This window comes from Physeter macrocephalus, chromosome 11, assembly GCF_002837175.3.
Source record: "Physeter macrocephalus isolate SW-GA chromosome 11, ASM283717v5, whole genome shotgun sequence".
Taxonomy (NCBI): domain Eukaryota; kingdom Metazoa; phylum Chordata; class Mammalia; order Artiodactyla; family Physeteridae; genus Physeter; species Physeter macrocephalus.
This window is the reverse complement of record NC_041224.1, coordinates 154,050,135-154,068,279: the sequence shown is the minus strand read 5'-3', so window position 1 is coordinate 154,068,279 and position 18,145 is coordinate 154,050,135. Positions and strand designations below refer to the sequence as shown.

General features: G+C 35.9%; 1 protein-coding gene across 3 annotated transcripts in view; it reads right to left on the bottom strand.

Annotated features, from left to right (window-relative positions):
* Positions 1-1,400: 1,400 nt before the first annotated feature.
* The window catches only part of DNAL1 (dynein axonemal light chain 1), a 41,006-nt gene continuing 24,261 nt past the window's right edge, over positions 1,401-18,145 (bottom strand). For all 3 annotated transcript variants that reach the window (XM_028496146.2, XM_007109025.4, XM_007109027.3), the window contains exons 5-8: positions 18,026-18,081; positions 8,638-8,764; positions 7,622-7,762; positions 1,401-4,752 (exon numbers count right to left, since the gene is read on the bottom strand). In XM_028496146.2, coding sequence (XP_028351947.1) covers positions 4,712-4,752; positions 7,622-7,762; positions 8,638-8,764; positions 18,026-18,081 — 365 coding nt within the window. In that variant the 3' untranslated portion in view covers positions 1,401-4,711. The remainder of the gene's footprint in view (positions 4,753-7,621; positions 7,763-8,637; positions 8,765-18,025; positions 18,082-18,145) is intronic.

Genomic DNA, 18,145 nt, shown 5'->3' with positions numbered 1-18,145 from the left:
GTTAATAATTACTGTCCTAAGATAAGAATGCTAAACAATAAAAGCTGAGACCCTGCTAAAAAACAAGTTGAACCTTCCAGCCCTGAGTTTCTAATGTTATGTGAAAATTATTAAAATGAGCATGACAAAGGAAAACACCAGTGACCATTTCCTTCCATCCACAATTATTAAATACATCACCTTCTCTCAAATAACAACTCAGGTAGCATATGGCTACAGAGTGAAAATAAATGGACTTTGGAAAAAGGAATGTTGCTGCAAAGCACTGGTTCTTAACCGGGGGGCGAATTTGTTCCCACCCTTCTGCCCCAGAGGATAGATGGCAATGTCTGAAGACACTTCTGATTGTCACAACTTGGGAGAGGGTTCTACTGGCATCTAATGTGTAAAGCCAGAGATGCTGCTAAACATCTTATATTACAAAGGACAGCCCCCCTTCCCTCAACATTATCCAGCCTAAAATATTAACAGTGCCAAGGTTGAGAAACTCTGGTTTAAAGGAACAAACGCCTATTTACAGAGAACACAAAAACCTTTCAAGACCTGACTAGGTAATACAGCCATAAGCTTAATGTTAGGGAACATAGGAAAGCTGAATTCCTTGGTAGACGAAAATAAAATTTCCTGTGAAAAATTAAAATACTGTATGGATTCCATCATTATAAGAACACAAGAAATTGAATGATCCACTAAAATGGCATAATGCTTTAAACAAGGAGCATAGAGAGAATCTCTTCCAAGTAGGTCAAATATCTAATCCAAGAAGCATAAACCAAAAGCATTTAATATCAGCTAAATTTGCAACAGTAAAGGATGATTTAAGGAATGATTTGAGAGAATATTCTGAACTTCTTCATATACCTTATCTTCCATTTTCTAATAACATGGATTCTGGCTTTAATTCCAAGAAAAGGAGGCACAGACGTCATTCAATATTTGTTGAGTGGAACTGAATTATGAATTTTGTGTGAAACGGACACAGAAAAGCACCTTACACTTCTCTGAGAACTACCAGTGATTAAAAGACATTAAGAAACAAGGAGAAACAGAGAAAATTAGTTTCTATATTAAGAATTCAGAAAAACCAAACACCAACACTGTAAGCCATTTTATAAATAAATTCAGTATGAAGTCATTCATTCATTCCCTACTATATTCATTTCCAGCATAACTTTTAGAAAATACATCCATACCTAGCAATAGGGCTTTAAGCTTACCTACTAGATGAAGTGCAGAGTACAAGAAAAGAAGATCATCTTCTTAGTTTAAACATCACCAAGGAAAATTCTCATTGCCTATGGTTCACAAAAGAAATAGTCAAAGGCTTTGAATGTATAAGCCAGTCAGAGTAAAGATTTCTTCCTATCAGACTGTAAGGAAGAGCAAAAGGAAGCTAAAAATAGTATTGGACCTTTATTTAGAATTGATTGTCAAAGCAGTGGTCCCTTTTGATCAGAGTGACTCAGAGAAATCATGTAATTCCTACTTAAATGACAGCTGAAAACTTCTGAAAGCCAGGACTACTTATGCTATCACTTTTAAAAAATGACTCTTCCCGGGCTTCCCTGATGGCGCAGTGGTTGAGAGTCCGCCTGCCGATGCAGGGGACACGGGTTCGTGCCCCGGTCCGGGAAGATCCCACATGCCGCGGAGCGGCTGGGCCCGTGAGCCATGGCCGTTGAGCCTGCGCGTCCGGAGCCTGTGCTCCACAACGGGAGAGGCCACAACAGTGAGAGGCCCGCGTACCGCAAAAAAAAAAAAAAACAAACAAAAAATGACTCTTCCCTCTTTGACTAGTTTTACACAAGTAAATGGGGAAATAGGAGCCAATAGTCTGGTTGAGGGACTTTAGGCACAATATGACAGAGGGCCTCTGACGTCTTTTTTGCAATCTATCAGTGACTCAGTCACAGCCTACTATGGACTTCATCTGGTTACTGACTACCGTATCTTGCATTTTCCAAAAACAATATTTTCTTATATGATAAATTCCAAGCTCTGTATCCAACTATTGCTTTGTAATTCTGAGGTTAAATCATCTGCTATGCTTCACAGAAGAGGCAATCCTCAAAAATAATGCCGTTTGCCTGGGATTCCATAATGAAACATCTCTTTTCCATCCACAACCATATACATAATTCATTTTAAGAGCTGTTTAACTTAAACTTTTTGAAAAAATATATTTTGAAATACTAAATTTCACTTATTGAAAGATACCAAATCCAGTCTTTCAAGTTCTACACCCTTACAACAATCACATCTCTCAACATGAGGGTCAACAGACCAAAGTTATTAGGGCAAATTTTAAAAAATATGAATGGCCAACATTTAGGCTAGGAACTCAAGTATAACTACTGCTTATATATATTTACTTATCTAACATATTGGGTTGGCCAAAAAGTTCCTTTGGTTTTTTAAGTAAAAATAAAAGACACATTTTTCATTTTAATCAAGAACTTTATTGAACAGCGTATTCACCCTTTTGTTCCACTACCTTCTGCCATTTTTCAGGCAACTTCATAATTCCATCTTCCTAAAAACTTTTTATCTTTTTGAGCAAAGAACTGTTCCAGGTGCCTTTTACAGTCTTCCAGGGAATTGAAATTTTTTCCATTAAGATAATTTTGTAAAGACCGAAATAAATGGAAATCTGAAGGTGCAATGTCTGGTGAATACAGTGGATGAATCAGAATTTCCCAGCCAAGCTGTAACAGCTTTTGCCTGGTCATCAAAGAGACATGCAGTCTTGAGTTATCCTGATGGAAGATTATATGTTTTCTGTTGACTAATTCCGGACGCTTTTCGACGAGTGCTGCTTTCAGTTGGTCTAACTGGGAGCAGTACTTGTTGGAATTAATCGTTTGGTTTTCCAGAGGAGCTCATAATAGAGGACTCCCTTCCAATCCCACCATATACACAACATCACCTTCTTTGGATGAAGACCGGCCTTTGGTGTGGTTGGTAGTGGTTCATTTCGCTTGCCCCACCATCTCTTCCGTTCCATATTATTGTACAGTATCCACCTTTCATTGCCCGTCACAATTTGTTTTAAAAACGGAACGTTTTTGTTACGTTTAAGTAGAGAATTGCAAGCAGAAATACAGTCTAGAAGGTATTTTTTCACTTAATTTATGTGGACCCCCAACATCAAAGCGATTCACATAACCAAGCTGGAGCAAATGATTTTCAACTCTTGATTTGGATATTTTGAGTATGTTGGCTATCTCCCACGTGGTATAACGTTGATTGTTCTCAATTAATGTCTTGATTTGATGGCTATCAACTTCAACTGACCTACTCGACCATGGAGCATCTTCCAGCGAGAAATCTCCAGCACGAAACTTCGCAAACCACTTTTGACACGTTTGATCAGCCACAGCACCACCTCCATACGCTGCACAAATCTTTTTTTTGCGTTTCAGTTGCGTTTTTACCTTTCTTGAAATAATAAAGCATAATATGCCGAAACTGTTGCTTTTTTTCTTCCATCTTCAATATTAAAATGGCTACACAGGGCTTCCCTTGTGGCGCAGTGGTTGAGAGTCCGCCTGCCGATGCAGGGGACACGGGTTCGTGCCCCAGTCCGGGAAGATCCCACATGCCGCCGAGCGGCTGGGCCCGTGAGCCATGGCCGCTGAGCCTGCGCGTCCGGAGCCTGTGCTCCGCAACGGGAGAGGCCACAACGGTGAAAGGCCCGCATACCACACACACACACACAAAAAATGGCTACACAAAAATTCACCAATTTTGATAAGTTTTTTTTTAAATGCATGCTGATATGACAGCTGTCACAATACAATCTAACAAAATTGTTTCAAATGAAGTTAAAGACAACTAAGTGCTACTACAGCCATCTTACGGAAAAAACCGAACAAACCTTTTGGCCAACCCAATATAAGGAACTATAACCAAAAAGTATGCCCAAGATCAGGTCCATATGTGTAATAAGGCCAAAGTATTGGTCAAAAGAGTGATTATAACAGTCATTTTAACCACTGACCTGGATCACAGAATGACTGGCTGACTGTTTGCAGGACTTGAGTGGACATGCAGGTAAACACAACAAAATTCCAGTTGACAATGCACACACTTTTGGAACAACAAATAAGTAAATTTAACATGGGCTATAAGGCCTCCAAGGTACTAATTTTCCTTTTTTCACCATAGTTTTTCCAACTGGACTTTGGAGTCTTGATTCTAGGACTGCTGCTATATTTCTAAGAGGAGCTCTTCCCAAACCAAAGGCATGACACATTTGTGCTTCTGAGTCATAAAGAGATGGACCTTCAAGAAAGATGGCCTACAGATTCAAAAGTTAAGTGTATATATTTAAATGCCTGGACTAAAAAAAACAGAAACAAAAATGAAAAAACTAAACAGACTGAATAAAGAATCACATTTGTTCCTTTGTTGTTAAAAATGACTGGTCTATAAAGGTTTCAGTAGATGGGGCCACGCAGTATATAACTGGGACTGAAGACAAAAATTGAAAATTTATAGCTTCTAAAAAGAGAACTAGAATATATAAAGTTGGTGTTATCATTTTGGGGGAGAAACACTGAATAGGTTAGGACAAAAAAAGGAATGAAATATTTGTTTTATCTTAAGAACCATTTGCCCCACACAGAATCTTTAAAATAGACAACTATACAAAACTTATCTATTGTTCTTATGACATTTAAATAAGTTACACAAAGTGGAAAATGTGGTGTTAGTTATCTTCTTCCTCATCCTCTTTAATTACTGGGGTACCTAAAATGAAAAAGAAAATTATTACTGGTCATTCTCAAGAGACTGTTAAATTCTAAATGAAAATATTTTTCTGTTAACCTGAGGAGTTCTGAGATGCTGAGAAGTGTGCCATAATAAAAATAATATCATAAAATAATCTTTTAAATTTCTAATTATCCAAAAAGCCTCTCAGGAGAATTCCCAAATGGATTAATATAAGTAATTATAAATATTCAGGTCCCCAATGCAGAGTTACAAATAAAAATGCCTACAGGTACCAGGCAGAAAAATAAGGCCCTATACACACTAAAAACTTTGTATGTTAAACACAAAGAAATATTCATTTTTCACAATAAAATATGCAATCCCAGTATTGCCAGAATCTGAATTTTTATGTTACTCCCCCAAATACTAAACATTGGGGATAAATTGGAAAAAAATAAAAAGAACCAAGGCACAGAAAATAAAATACATCTGCAGGTTCTCACTGGCCCAAGAGCCAGCCATTTCTGAGCTCTGGCATTTGAAGCATGCCCACAATCTGACCCTAGTCAACTGTTCAGTCTTAACTCTTCAGCCAGTCACCCTCCACTCCAGATGAACTGATCAACTCATTGTCCCCTAAACTCATCTTGCAGACTACTACCTCTGGACTCCTGGCTAATAAAGTTCCTCCATTTTGGAATGCCCCCCGTAACACCCCTTCCATCTAGGCCCTACCCTTAAATTAAGAGCCATCTCCAGTGCCTCTTCCTGTGTGATTCTTCTTTATGGCAACGAGCAGAGTCTTACCCCTCTGTACTCCCCACAGTATCTGTTTGTGGGGGGTAGTGAATGTTTTATTGAAATATACATACAAAGTACACAAATCATAAGTGTACAGATTGATAAATGTATACAAAGTGAACACATCGGGTAACCAGCACCCAGATTAGGAAGAGAACATTATCAGAACCCCCAAAACTTCCTCAGATTCCCTTCCAGTCACTGTCCCCCCACAAAAGGTATATTCTATCCTAATGTCTAACACCATGGATTATTTTGCCTGATTTTGAAACTGATATGAATAGAATGATGTAGTGTGCGCTCTGTGTCTGGCTTCTTTTGCTCAACATTATGTTTATATGATTCATGTATATTGTGTGAAGCTATAGTTCATTCATTCTCATTGCTGTTTAATATTCCATTGTATGAATACGTCATAATTTACTTATCTATTCTATTGTTGTTGGGCATTTGGGTTGTTTCCAATTTATAGCTATTAAAATAGTGGTGCAATGAGCATTGTCATACAGGTCTTTTGGTAGACATCCATGCTCTTTTCTTCTGGGTATACAGCTAGGAGAAAAGTTGCTGGGTCATGTGGGATATGTATGTAGAGCTTCTGTAGATAATGCCAGTTTTCCAAAGTTATACCAAGGTACATTACTATCCAGCAGGGTATGAGAGTTCTAGTTGCTCCATGTTCCACTAACATTTGGTATTGTCTGTCTTTTTCATTTCAGCTCTTTAACACCCCTCAGTTTTTCTTACAAGCAACTGAAGAGGAGCAAAAAGAGGCAAGCTAGCAGCTGTGGCCACCTGTGTTCTAGTCCATCTCACTGGTTTAGGATAGACCAGCTGGTTTTTCTAGGGGCTGTTCAGATTGGCCTGAAGTCAATATTTGGTCCAAAAGGCTGTATATAATGTGGCTTGGTATATTAAGGGTCTATATAAGGGATTCTTTTCCATTCTTAATGGAAGGGGTTCACTTCCTGTGCACAATGAGAAAGGAAGACAAATGATTTCAAATGGTTTCTAGAGGTCAAAGTTGAACATAAAAAGGCTGAAGTCCAAGGCTCTAATGTACGCTCTCTTTTGTTCTATTTTATTTTAACTTATGAAATATTCATTCATATAGATACAATATAAATAAAAAGTAACAAAACCAATTATTGTATACCCACCACCCAATTTAGGAAACAGAACATCACCAGTATCTAAGAAACCTGTTTGCCTCTTCCTGTTTATTCCTGTACCTCCCACAAGAGGCAGTCTAGTGTCTTTGTTATTTTACTGCTAGGTATGTAGCCAGAGGGAAAAAAGGGAACATTCTGCATGATTCCATTTATATAAAAGTCTATAAAATACAAACTAATCTATAGGGACAGAAAGCAGATCAGTGACTGCCTTGGGAGGGATGGTGGTGAGCAGCAGGAGGGAGGGATTACAAAGAGGCAAAAGGAAACTTTTTGGGGTGATATATATGTTCATTATCTTTTCCCCCCAACTTTATTGAGATATGATTGATATATAACATTGTGTAGGTTTAAGGTAAAAATGGCCTGGCTTCCTCATAGGACCACTGGAAGGAGGAAAGACCCAGGGACGTCTGTGACTCTTTTATCATTTCTGGTTTTCAGGTGACAAAAGAACAGTTTGGTGAGATGAATTAACCAGCCCAATGACAAAAAAGCTAGAACTGGGACTTGAACCCAGTCAGTCATGGATCTCTCCTGACATTTTCACCTATCTTAGGTATTGAGAAACTAAAATTAGGGGGGAGAGGGAGAGAGAACATTACAATTTTGATCCAATTGTGAAAAAGCAACTCCTTACTATTTATGTCTAATTATTTTGCAAAATAATATGTTTGGGACTTGAGAATAAACCCAGCTTTCTTATAAGCTTTTGGTTTAGGGATGATCTTATACCAGTCTAAATATTCTAGAAGTCTTCCATCTCACTCTGGCCCAAACTGGGACCACAAAATTTCCTATGGACAGAAATGGCCTTGGAGACCAGAGATAACCTATCATTTTCTTTAGTTTTGCTCCTTTTCATGATTCCGTGCTACAAATTCAATTCTTACACCCAGAAAACATTTCCAAGCTGGCCCAGAGTCACTCACCATCTAGCTTTTTCAGTTTGGGTACTCTCTTGCTTGCCTCGTCAATCCAGTTCCCTTCAGCAGAATGTTTCTCTTCCAAGGGATTGCCTACAAACACCAGGTCTTCTAGGCATGGTAGTTCTGCCAGCTTCACAAATTCACCTACAAGTACAAAGAATACATTCCATATTAAAATGGCAAGTTTTACTCTTATGATTTTGAAGGGTGAATCCCAGTATCACTAGCCCTCAGGTTGTGACTATTCAGAACAATTCGTTGTTTAAGGTTTTGAAGGAAGTAGGGGAAATTATACCATATGAAGTCATTCTCTGAAGACATTATAGAAAGGGAGGGGAAAGCGAGACGTACCTCTTCTACCTTTATGCTAATCTAAGGATGGGATAAGAAGAGGAAATGAGGTTCAGAATCAACAAATCAATCTCCAGTGACAGGTCTTCTCCTTACTGTACTACATCAGTATCAGCTAAACTAAACTGCCTTTGTCTCTACCCATCCCTCATCTCTAAATTCTTAAAGCAACTCATTCAAGCCTCTATTGTAGAACTTATCACACAGTTTTCTAATTATTAACTCATAAACTAATCTTTCCCACTAAGCTGTGAACTCCTTGAGGGCAGGGATAATGTCCTATTCAACTATGTATCTCAACAGCCTGGCATAGTTCATGGCACACAATAGGACTTTAAAATGCTAAATGGATAATGTACAATAAAAAAGAAAAGCAATATATATGCTAAATAAGTCTTCCACCCAAGAATTATTAAACCGATTCCTTTTGGCCTTTGGACAATAGTTTAATTTTTTCATGATTAATAGGACCAGGACCTATTCAATTATAATCATTCTAAGTAAATATTTAAATGTAAATTTCAAGTGTTTAGATGAAATATAGGAACTCCTATAGCTATTTCCCTCTGTGCTTAGAAAGAAATGTCCCCATTTCGTATCTTGTTCCCTATAGGGCTATTTTCTATAAACATGAGGTAGAAGATTAGCAAAGAGCCAGCCTCACTTACCCCAGTCTTTCACCAGGTTATTAGACATGTAAAGAATCTTCAATTTCTTCATTACATGGATCCCTTTCAATTTCTCAATAAAATTGTAGGAGATCCACAGTTCTTCTAATGTGTCCCCTACTGCTTCCTGAAAAAGAAAGCAATTTGATATACATACTTATTTTTAAGCTTTTCCTTCTGTCCCCTTCCTCATAAACATAAAGACAATGGCCTTCAGAGAGAACTGAGACCAAACTGTCCACTGGCAGGAGAGCTGAAGGCTGTGTGGGAGTTTTTTCTCATTAAGAAAGCCAAGTAGAACATTTTTTTCCTCTCTTCAAACTCATCTGAACTAAGAATAGCTACTGAAATCACCAAGAGGGGAAATAAAGCACTATTTTATCATTTTTATTGAATAATATACTTTTCAAATTACTTCCCTATACATTGTATTATTTGATCCTTATTTAATTAAGATAGGCAAAGCAGGTTATTTGATTTCTATTCTAGATAGATTAAGGGCTTTTTCTAAGATCATAATGCTTTTTTTTTTTTGGCTGCACCACGCAGCTTGCAGGATCTTAGTTCCCCTACCAGGGATAGAGCCCAAGCCCACGGCAGTGAAAGCACGCAGTCCTAACCACTGGACCACCAAGGAATTCCCAACAATGTTATTAAATAGTAGACCTATGTCTAAATTTCAGTGTTTTAAAAAAATATTTATCATGAAAACTTTCAAACATAAAAAAGTTGAAAGAATATTATAGTAAATACCCATATATCTACTACCCAGCTTCTACCATTAACATTTTACTATCCTTTTCCTGTCACATATCTGGTCCATCTATCCATCCTGCTATCTATGCACCAATTCACTTTATTTTTTCTGATGTATAAAACTCAACTTAAAACCCATAGTCTTTTCATTATACTATAATGATTATGTCATACTGACTCTTAAATGCTAGATACAATCAATAGTGGCACAAAAACTTTTCCTTCTTTCATATACAAAAGACAAAATGTAGTGATTATTTGTTCCTTAAAAAACCAAAAAATGACTAGGCAGAATCAATTCGATGTTCAATCCCCTCTTAACCCAAAAGAATTTACCTACATCCACATGGTAATGCTAGAATGTAGGACCCAGGTCTATGTACTGGTAACTGTACCTTTAAAGACTAAAAAGAGAATAAATGTACTCGGGATAAAGATCATTAATGGATTTTCCATACAGATGGAACCAAAGGGAAAAGCTGAGAATGGAGTGGTCTGAGTTAGTTCTGTGTGTCATCTCAAGGCCCATAATTCATCTTAGTTTCAACTTTCTAAGTAGGAGAAACAACAATTTCGAAGTAAAAGAAACTTTTAAATCAGTCCATCCTGTCACTGAAAGTGTGAGGCAGCAGAAAAAATAGTGACTAAATAATACTAATTAGAAAGTTTAGGCTCAATTCTGGGTTTTGCCACTTACTTAGTGTCATTTTACATGTGCAGATGAGGACTCTTGGTCAGTTTTCACATAGCCAATTTGATCAATTCTCCAAACAGCCAATTTGCTGAATTTACTCTTTTACTGATTTACTGAAAAATGGGTTAACTACTTACAAATTATAGCAACTTGTTTTAGATAGGATAGGATAGAAATTACTTTAGACAGGATAACTTCTGAAGATGTCTGTTGTGCTTTGTTCATTCCTTACAAGCATTAATTGAGTTTCAGTTTAGTTTTCAGCCAATTGGATGCAGCTGTTCTGCCACGACCAAATTTCTGTGCATTTGGGGACTTTACTAGGGAATATAAATTCTCATTGCAGAATGAGAATTTCTTATGTATATTGACTAACAAATGTTGTATAGATTTTGGGTGTCCAGGGCATAGTTTTGTCTTTCAGTACATTTTCAATCTATTCCACTGTTTTTCCTACTTCCCTAAATATAACAATTCACTAACCAACTCAATTAGATTACTATTTTTATGTGTTTTAATCATTTGAGAAGTGATCAGTGTCTAAAATATGAAACTGATGTTCTACAAAGATGGACTGACAAATCTAACAGCTGGGATAAGACAGCTGCACTAAAATTAATACTAAATAAAATCTTAAAGAAAAGTTTAAAAGGTGTTGAAACCATTCCAAGCAACACAATTTTCTATATATTTGTAAGTAGGTAATAAAGACAAAATTTTGGTGAAGCAATCTGGTGAATGTTAATCAATAAAAACTGGCTAAGTCTGTGTGACTCAATTCAGTGAAATCTGTCATTCAGTAAACTAGCCCTTTGGAGAACTGTACATTGAATGAACAGGCATTTAGCAAACTGGTCTGCTTCTGCATGTGAATAAATGACTTCTCTTCTTAGTTTCTAACTCTGTAAAATAAGGAGGCTGGCACAATGAGCTAGCACCTCATACCCATTAGGATGACTACTGTCAAACAAACAGAAAATAACAAGTATTGGCAAGGATATGGAGAAACTGGAATCCTTGTGCACTGTTGGTGTGAATGTAGAATGGTGTAGATGCTATGGAAAACATTTTGGCAGTTTATCCAAAGATTAAAAACATATGAACCAGCAATCCCACTACTGGGCATATATCCAAAATAATTGAACGTAGGGTTTCAAAGAGATATTTGGATACCCATGTTCCTAGCAGCATAATTTACAACAGCCAGAAGGAAGAAACAACCCAAGTGTTCGTTGATGGATGAATGGATAAACAAAATATGGTCTATTTATACAACAGAATATTATTCATCCTTAAAAAGGATAGAAATTCTGACATGTGCTACAACATGAATGAACCTTGAGGACATTATGCTAAGTGAACTAAGCCAGTCACAAGAAGACGAATACCGTATGATTCTACTTATATGAGATATCTAGAGTAGTCGAATTCATAGAGACAGAAAGTAGAATGGTGGTTGCCAGAGCTGGTAGGAGGAGACAATGGGAAGTTACTGTTTAATAGGTATAGAGGTTCGGTTTTCTAAAATGAAAAGAAATCAATTCTCTCCACGTCAATCTATAGATTCAATGCAACTCTACTAAGACTTCCAATGGGATTTTATTTTTTACGAACTTGATAGACTGATTTCCAAGTTTCTCTTGAAGAGTAAATGTCCAAGAAAAGCCACAAATATTTTGAACAAAGAGAGAGGACCTGTCTCAATAGATATCAAAACATATTATAAAGCGAAAGAAAAGTAAAGCAACATGATATTGGAGCTGAAATATATAGGTAAAACAACAAACAGAAAGTAACTTGAGGGACTTCCCTGGTGGTCCAGTGGGTAAGACTCCACGCTCCCAATGCAGGGGGCCCAGGTTTGATCCCTGGTCAGGGAACTAGATCCCACATGCCGCAACTAAGATCTGCATGCTGCAACTAAGAAGTCTGCATGTCACAACTAAAGATCCTGCACAGCCTAAATAAATAAATAAATATTTTAAATAAATAAATAAAATAAATAAAAAGCACTTGCCAAAAGGATTAGCCTTAAAAAAAAAAAAAAAGAAAGAAAGAAACTTGACCATCCAGGAACCTACCCATGCATATACAAGAGTTTATTTAATATGTGGCATTTCCAAACAGTAGGAAAAGGAGACTTTTCAATATACAGCTAACCATTTGGAGGAAAAAAAATAAGGTCTGATATCTGTCACATGCAATTTGCAAAAATAAACTCCAGATGGATTAAAGGTATAAACTTTTTAAATTTATACTTAAAAAAACAATAGAAGTACTAAAAGAAAATATAAGATGATTTTTTTATAATCTAGAAGTGAAGACCTTCTATATAAGATACAAAACACAGATGTTATAAAGATTTGACAAATAAAAATTTTAAAACTCCATACAGCAACTATGAATAAAGTAAAAAGACAAGTGACAAACTAAGAGAAAATATATTAAATAATTCTGAAAACTTTGCATTAAATTGCAGTGTGGAATTTGCAATCAGATTGCCTAGATTTGACTAAGTCCTCCACCTTTTCCTCTTCCCTCCTGCCCTTTTTCTCTCCTTCATCATCTTTTCTTTTGTCTGTTTAGCTATTCATTTGTAGATGGACACTTGGGTTGCTTCCATCTTTTGACTATTGTGCATAATGCTGCTATGAATATAAGTGCACAAATATTTTGTTTGTATTTTGAGGGGGGATCATTAGTTTTTTTTTTAATTTAAAGAGTAACATACATAATCATCACCTAAATAAAAATATAAAATATTTTTTAAAAAAGAGTAACACACAAGATAACAACATAACAAAAATCAAATAGTGCAAACAAGTATAATGAAAAGTCTCTTTCTCACCCACACCTGTTCCCTTCCCCAGAGGTAACAGCTATCATCAGAAATATTCTATGCATATATGTACATAGGAATATCCACTTTGCTTCTTTTCATTTAATAATATACCTTGCAAATTATTCTATTTCAGCACATATAGGTAAGTCCTACCTCATTTTCCCCCTTGATATATTTTGTTTAGCTAGTCTACTACTGATAGGCTACTACTTAGATTGTTGCAGTCCTTTATACAAGCTATATTTCAGTGAATGTACTTGGTCCACCATCTTTGTTCATGTATGTGAGTATGAAAAACTCCTTGATATAGAATAGTTGGGATAAAGTAAATACACATTGAAGACACTGATAGTTATTGACAGACTGCTCATCTTAGCAATAGGGTTTAACAGCGCCTGTTCACTATACCTGGGCATTTTACATAACTATCTGAGCCTCAGTTTCTTTATCTTAAAATGAGGACTGAGGATTTTTTATCTTAAAATGAGGATATTATCTACTTGTTGTGAGTTTCAAATGAGATAATGCATGTAAAGAGTCTGCTACACAGTTCATAAATGTAACAACAATAATAGTAATAACATTATCAATACTGGATAAATATTAGGAATATTGAGGAGTGCCTAGAATTTAATAAGAAAAAGATAAAAGTAGAAAATGGGTAAAAAAGTGTTAGGTCAATTTCCAAAAGAGGAAACATGCATAACCAATAAGTATACAAAAAGATGTTCAAAGTCACAACTAACTAAAGAAGACAGATTAAATCAATGTAATACTCCCTTTTTGCCTATCATATTGGCAAATATTAAAAATATGGATAATACTCAGGGATGTTGAGGGTGGAGGGAGTAATCCTCACCCTTATACCATTGATGGAAGTGGAAACTGGCAAAAGCATTGTGGGAGCAATCTGAGGTACTTGTCAAAAATTTAAATGCACAAAAAAACCCTCAGCTTTTCTACTTTTAGGAATCTAGCCCATTTAAAGATTCAAATAACTGCTAAAGGATATATGTAAAAAGATGTTCACTACAGCATGATTTGTAATAGCAAAAAAAAGAGAGACAGACAGACAGATGCCCCTTCTTCAATAAAATATCTGAAAATACTCTAAATGTTCAGCAGTATATGAATAGTTTAAATACATTGCCATATACTGATAATGTAGAAAACAACAGCTATTGAAAAGAATGCATTAAATCTGCCTGTTTTTACATGGAAGGATATTCCTGATATATTATTGAATGAAAAAGCAGGAAAAATATGCCCAGTATATTATCAGTACAAATATATATTACACACACATTCACATGCATACACATGCACACACACACATAGATATCTGTTTATTTGTGCACAGAAAAAAATTTAAAGTATACCAATATTATTTCTGTTACCTCATGGACTTGAGGAGGTAGGGAGAGGAAAGACTTTCACAGTGTATTTCATACATTTATTAATTGCTTGATTTGTTTTTTAAATACAATTACATCTATTACTCTTAGAATTAAAATTTTAACCTAATAGTTTTTCTAATTAGTAATATTACAAAGCATTATTAAGTCACAATAAATATTTATAGAGTGCCTACTACATGTATAAAGCACCAACGTAGATGGTGATGAACAGAACTGACATGCTTATCAGGATTTGTGTGTGTGTGACACAGAGAGAAAGAGACAGAGACAGAGGGAGAGACAGAGAGAGGGAAAGAGAACAAACAAATAAGAAAAATGGAAAAAAATTATAGGTGATAAGAGTTATTGCCTAGAGGACTGCTTTAGATATAGGATAGTTGGGTCTCTTTTGAGGAAGTGACATCTGAACTGAAGTGTGAAAGTTAAGGAGCCAGTAATGTGGAAATCCAGGGTAACAGAGTTTTTTAAGGCAGAGGAAACAGCAAGTACATATGTCCTCAGGTGGGAATTAACCTGGCATGTTCAAGGAAGAGAAAGAAGGCCAGTGACTGGAGATTACCAACTAGGAAGAAGAGTAATATGAAATGAGATCCTAAAGGAAAGCAGAGGCCAGCCAATCACATATAAGAACAGGCTTATAATGTACCTTAATAGTCAGTTTTCCTAAGTAGTTTTAAATAGACTCCTTTTCTTCAATTTAACATTCCATGTTTCACATATTAGAGTAGTTATTTGTAACTTACTGAGGCAGCTATTCAAATCATGCTATGAGGCTGATGTGTCTAGATGAATAACCCAGCATGTGAAGTCCACCATCTGTATCCCTATGCAGACATATTTTTCTTTAGTCTTTGCATAAGTAGTAAAGCTTTTGGACTGGTTAAATGTTTTTGGTGTATGTATACACACACACACACACACACACACACACACACACACACACAAACATACACACATCCTGGGGAAAAAACCAACTGTTGGGGGTTATTGATAGCAGTCTATAGAAAGTAAAGAGATCTAAGTAAGTGATGGTTCAGCTAGATAATATCTCCATACATGCCTTTAATCCTATATTTACAATTTCTTTGTGGTTTCTAGGTATATATTACATTTCATGGGAGAAATTATACACCATATCAATAGTTGAGAATCTGGTGTTCTGTAAATACCTGGGGGAACATCAAGCATTTATCATATTGGCCCTAAAAATTTAGGGGTATATTTATTTGCAAACTCTTCCTTTACAGATAATTCAAAGTAATGTTTAGCCTGAAGTTATAATAAATTATGAATTTTTGTACTATAATTTAATATTTAATCCATTATGAATAATGTCCCTATATATGACGTTTTTACCATCTAAGGCTCACAGAATGAAGAGAAGGCAAAATGTTGTTACATTTACCAATCATTTAGAACATCAAAAAAAAATTTTTTTATAGATCATTTTATTCATCACATCTAGCTAGAAAGCAAATAATTCATCTATTGGTTATTGTTTTGTGGGAGAAAACTCCCTTTATTTAACTACAGAATGTAATCTCTAAGAATTTCCAAGCATTTTATAAATTTATGTCAGTAAGCAGACATGTAGATGTGGGAATATTATCAGATAATTCAAGATAATTCCAAAATTGCACCTCCTATTCACGTGTTTTGGCTGTTTCTGTAATTGGTGGGGGAGGGGAATGGTCATTTTAGCCTGTCTGGTCTTGGGAGGTTATTGCTGGGAAGCACTGCAGTTTCAGCCTCATTGACTCTTATGAAGAACAGCTAGAATTATCGGGCTTGGCGGGGGGACAGGAAACCCGAGTTACAAAATATTTCAGGGTTTTTATGAAGTATTTAAGAATCAGCACTTTAAAAAAAAATTATTATCTTTTGGGGAACATACACAAGAAAAAGAAATTAGTTTCATCTTTTCTGAAATTGCCTAGTTTTACAATATTGTTTCATCTCAACTTTGCAAGGAAATTCAAATGGCCAATAAATATACAAATAAAATACACTGTCAAAAACTTTTAAAAATTTAAAAATGCCCAAGGTTGGTAAAGGGAAATGAAAACCCTCATACATTATTGATGGTAGTATAAATTGTTACAAGCTTTCCAAAGGGTAACTTGATAATATGTCACAAAAGCCTTAAAAGAAATTCATACTTTTGACCCAGCAATTCCATTTCAAGGAATTTATCCAAGGAATCATTCATAGATGTGTGCAATAATATAGCTAAAAGGAGATTTATGACAGCATTGATTACAATAACTCCAAACTGGAAATAAATAATGAATAATAACTTTTTAAAATAAATTATGGTACATCAATAAAATAGAATATTATGCTGTCATTTAAAAAGTATGGTTGAGGGCTTCCCGGGTGGCGCAGTGGTTGAGAGTCCGCCTGCCGATGCAGGGGATATGGGTTCGTGCCCCGGTCCGGGAAGATCTCACATGCCGCGAAGCAGCTAGGCCCGTGAGCCATGGCTGCTGAGCCTGCGCGTCCGGAGCCTGTGCTCTGCAACGGGAGAGGCCACAACAGGGAGAGGCCCGCGTACCGCAAAAACAAACAAACAAAAACCTCCCATGGCTTTGCAAGCCACTTGGAAAAAAATCTAAAATCTGTGCTCTGCAACGGGAGAGGCCACAACAGGGAGAGGCCCGCGTACCGCAAAAACAAACAAACAAAAACCTCCCATGGCTTTGCAAGCCACTTGGAAAAAAATCTAAAATCTTACCAAGTCCTGTAAGGATTGGTTCTTGGCTCCCTCTCCAACCTCACTGAGGACAATTCTCCCTCATTCAACTCTTGCTCTTACTCAAGCATACCAAGGAGCTTCAGTTTCAAGACATCTGCACTTGCTGTCCCTCGCCAGTCTGGAGCACTGGTCCCTTGGTCAGCTCTAGAGCCTACATTCTCACTTTTAGAGAGGACTTCCCATCAATCTACATTCTCTTATATGCCTCGTTTTTGTTTTTGTTTTCTTAAAATCAATAATTATATTTTATTCCACGATCACCATAAAATCCATATAAATGCTACAAAGATAGAGATGGCATGTTAACCACATAAGAAGATAACATAAATATGGAAAAATATATAAATTAGGAAAATATAAAATTAGAATTTAAAATTTTCTGGCCAGACAGAAACTTGAGATAATTTTTAACAGTAAAATTTAATGGAAATAATTATCTATTTAGAATATATATGCCTTGTTTTTCTTCATTGCATTCATCACCACCTGATGTATTATTATACAGTTATTTTCTAGTCTGTCTCCCTCCACTATAATTTAAATTCAATGAGAGCAAGGACTTTATTTTATATCCTGCTGTATCTCTAATGCCTAGAACAGTGCCTGGCTAAAAGTAGGCATTCAGGAAATATATTGAATGAATTTGCTGAATGAAAGAATGACATGGAAAAAATGATCTTTATATATACTAAGTAAAAAAAAGAGATACAAGACAATATATATGGTATGATTTCATTCTCTACATACCCACCAAAGAATAGGAAAAAAAGGCAAGAAAGATGTCAATCAAAATGTTAGCAGTGGTTTATAGGTAATTTTTATATTTTCTTTCCTATTTTGTAAAGTTTCTGCAACAGGCAAGTATTATTTGCATACTCAAGAAAAAGAGTGTATGGTTTTTTAAGTAATAAACAACAACCTACCAGTCCATTTAAGTTCTTTATGTTGTTTCTTCCTAAAGACAATATTCTCAAGTTTTCTGTAGAGGAAAGAAAACAATTTTGGTTTATTAGAATCATATTACACAATTGTTATAAATCTAA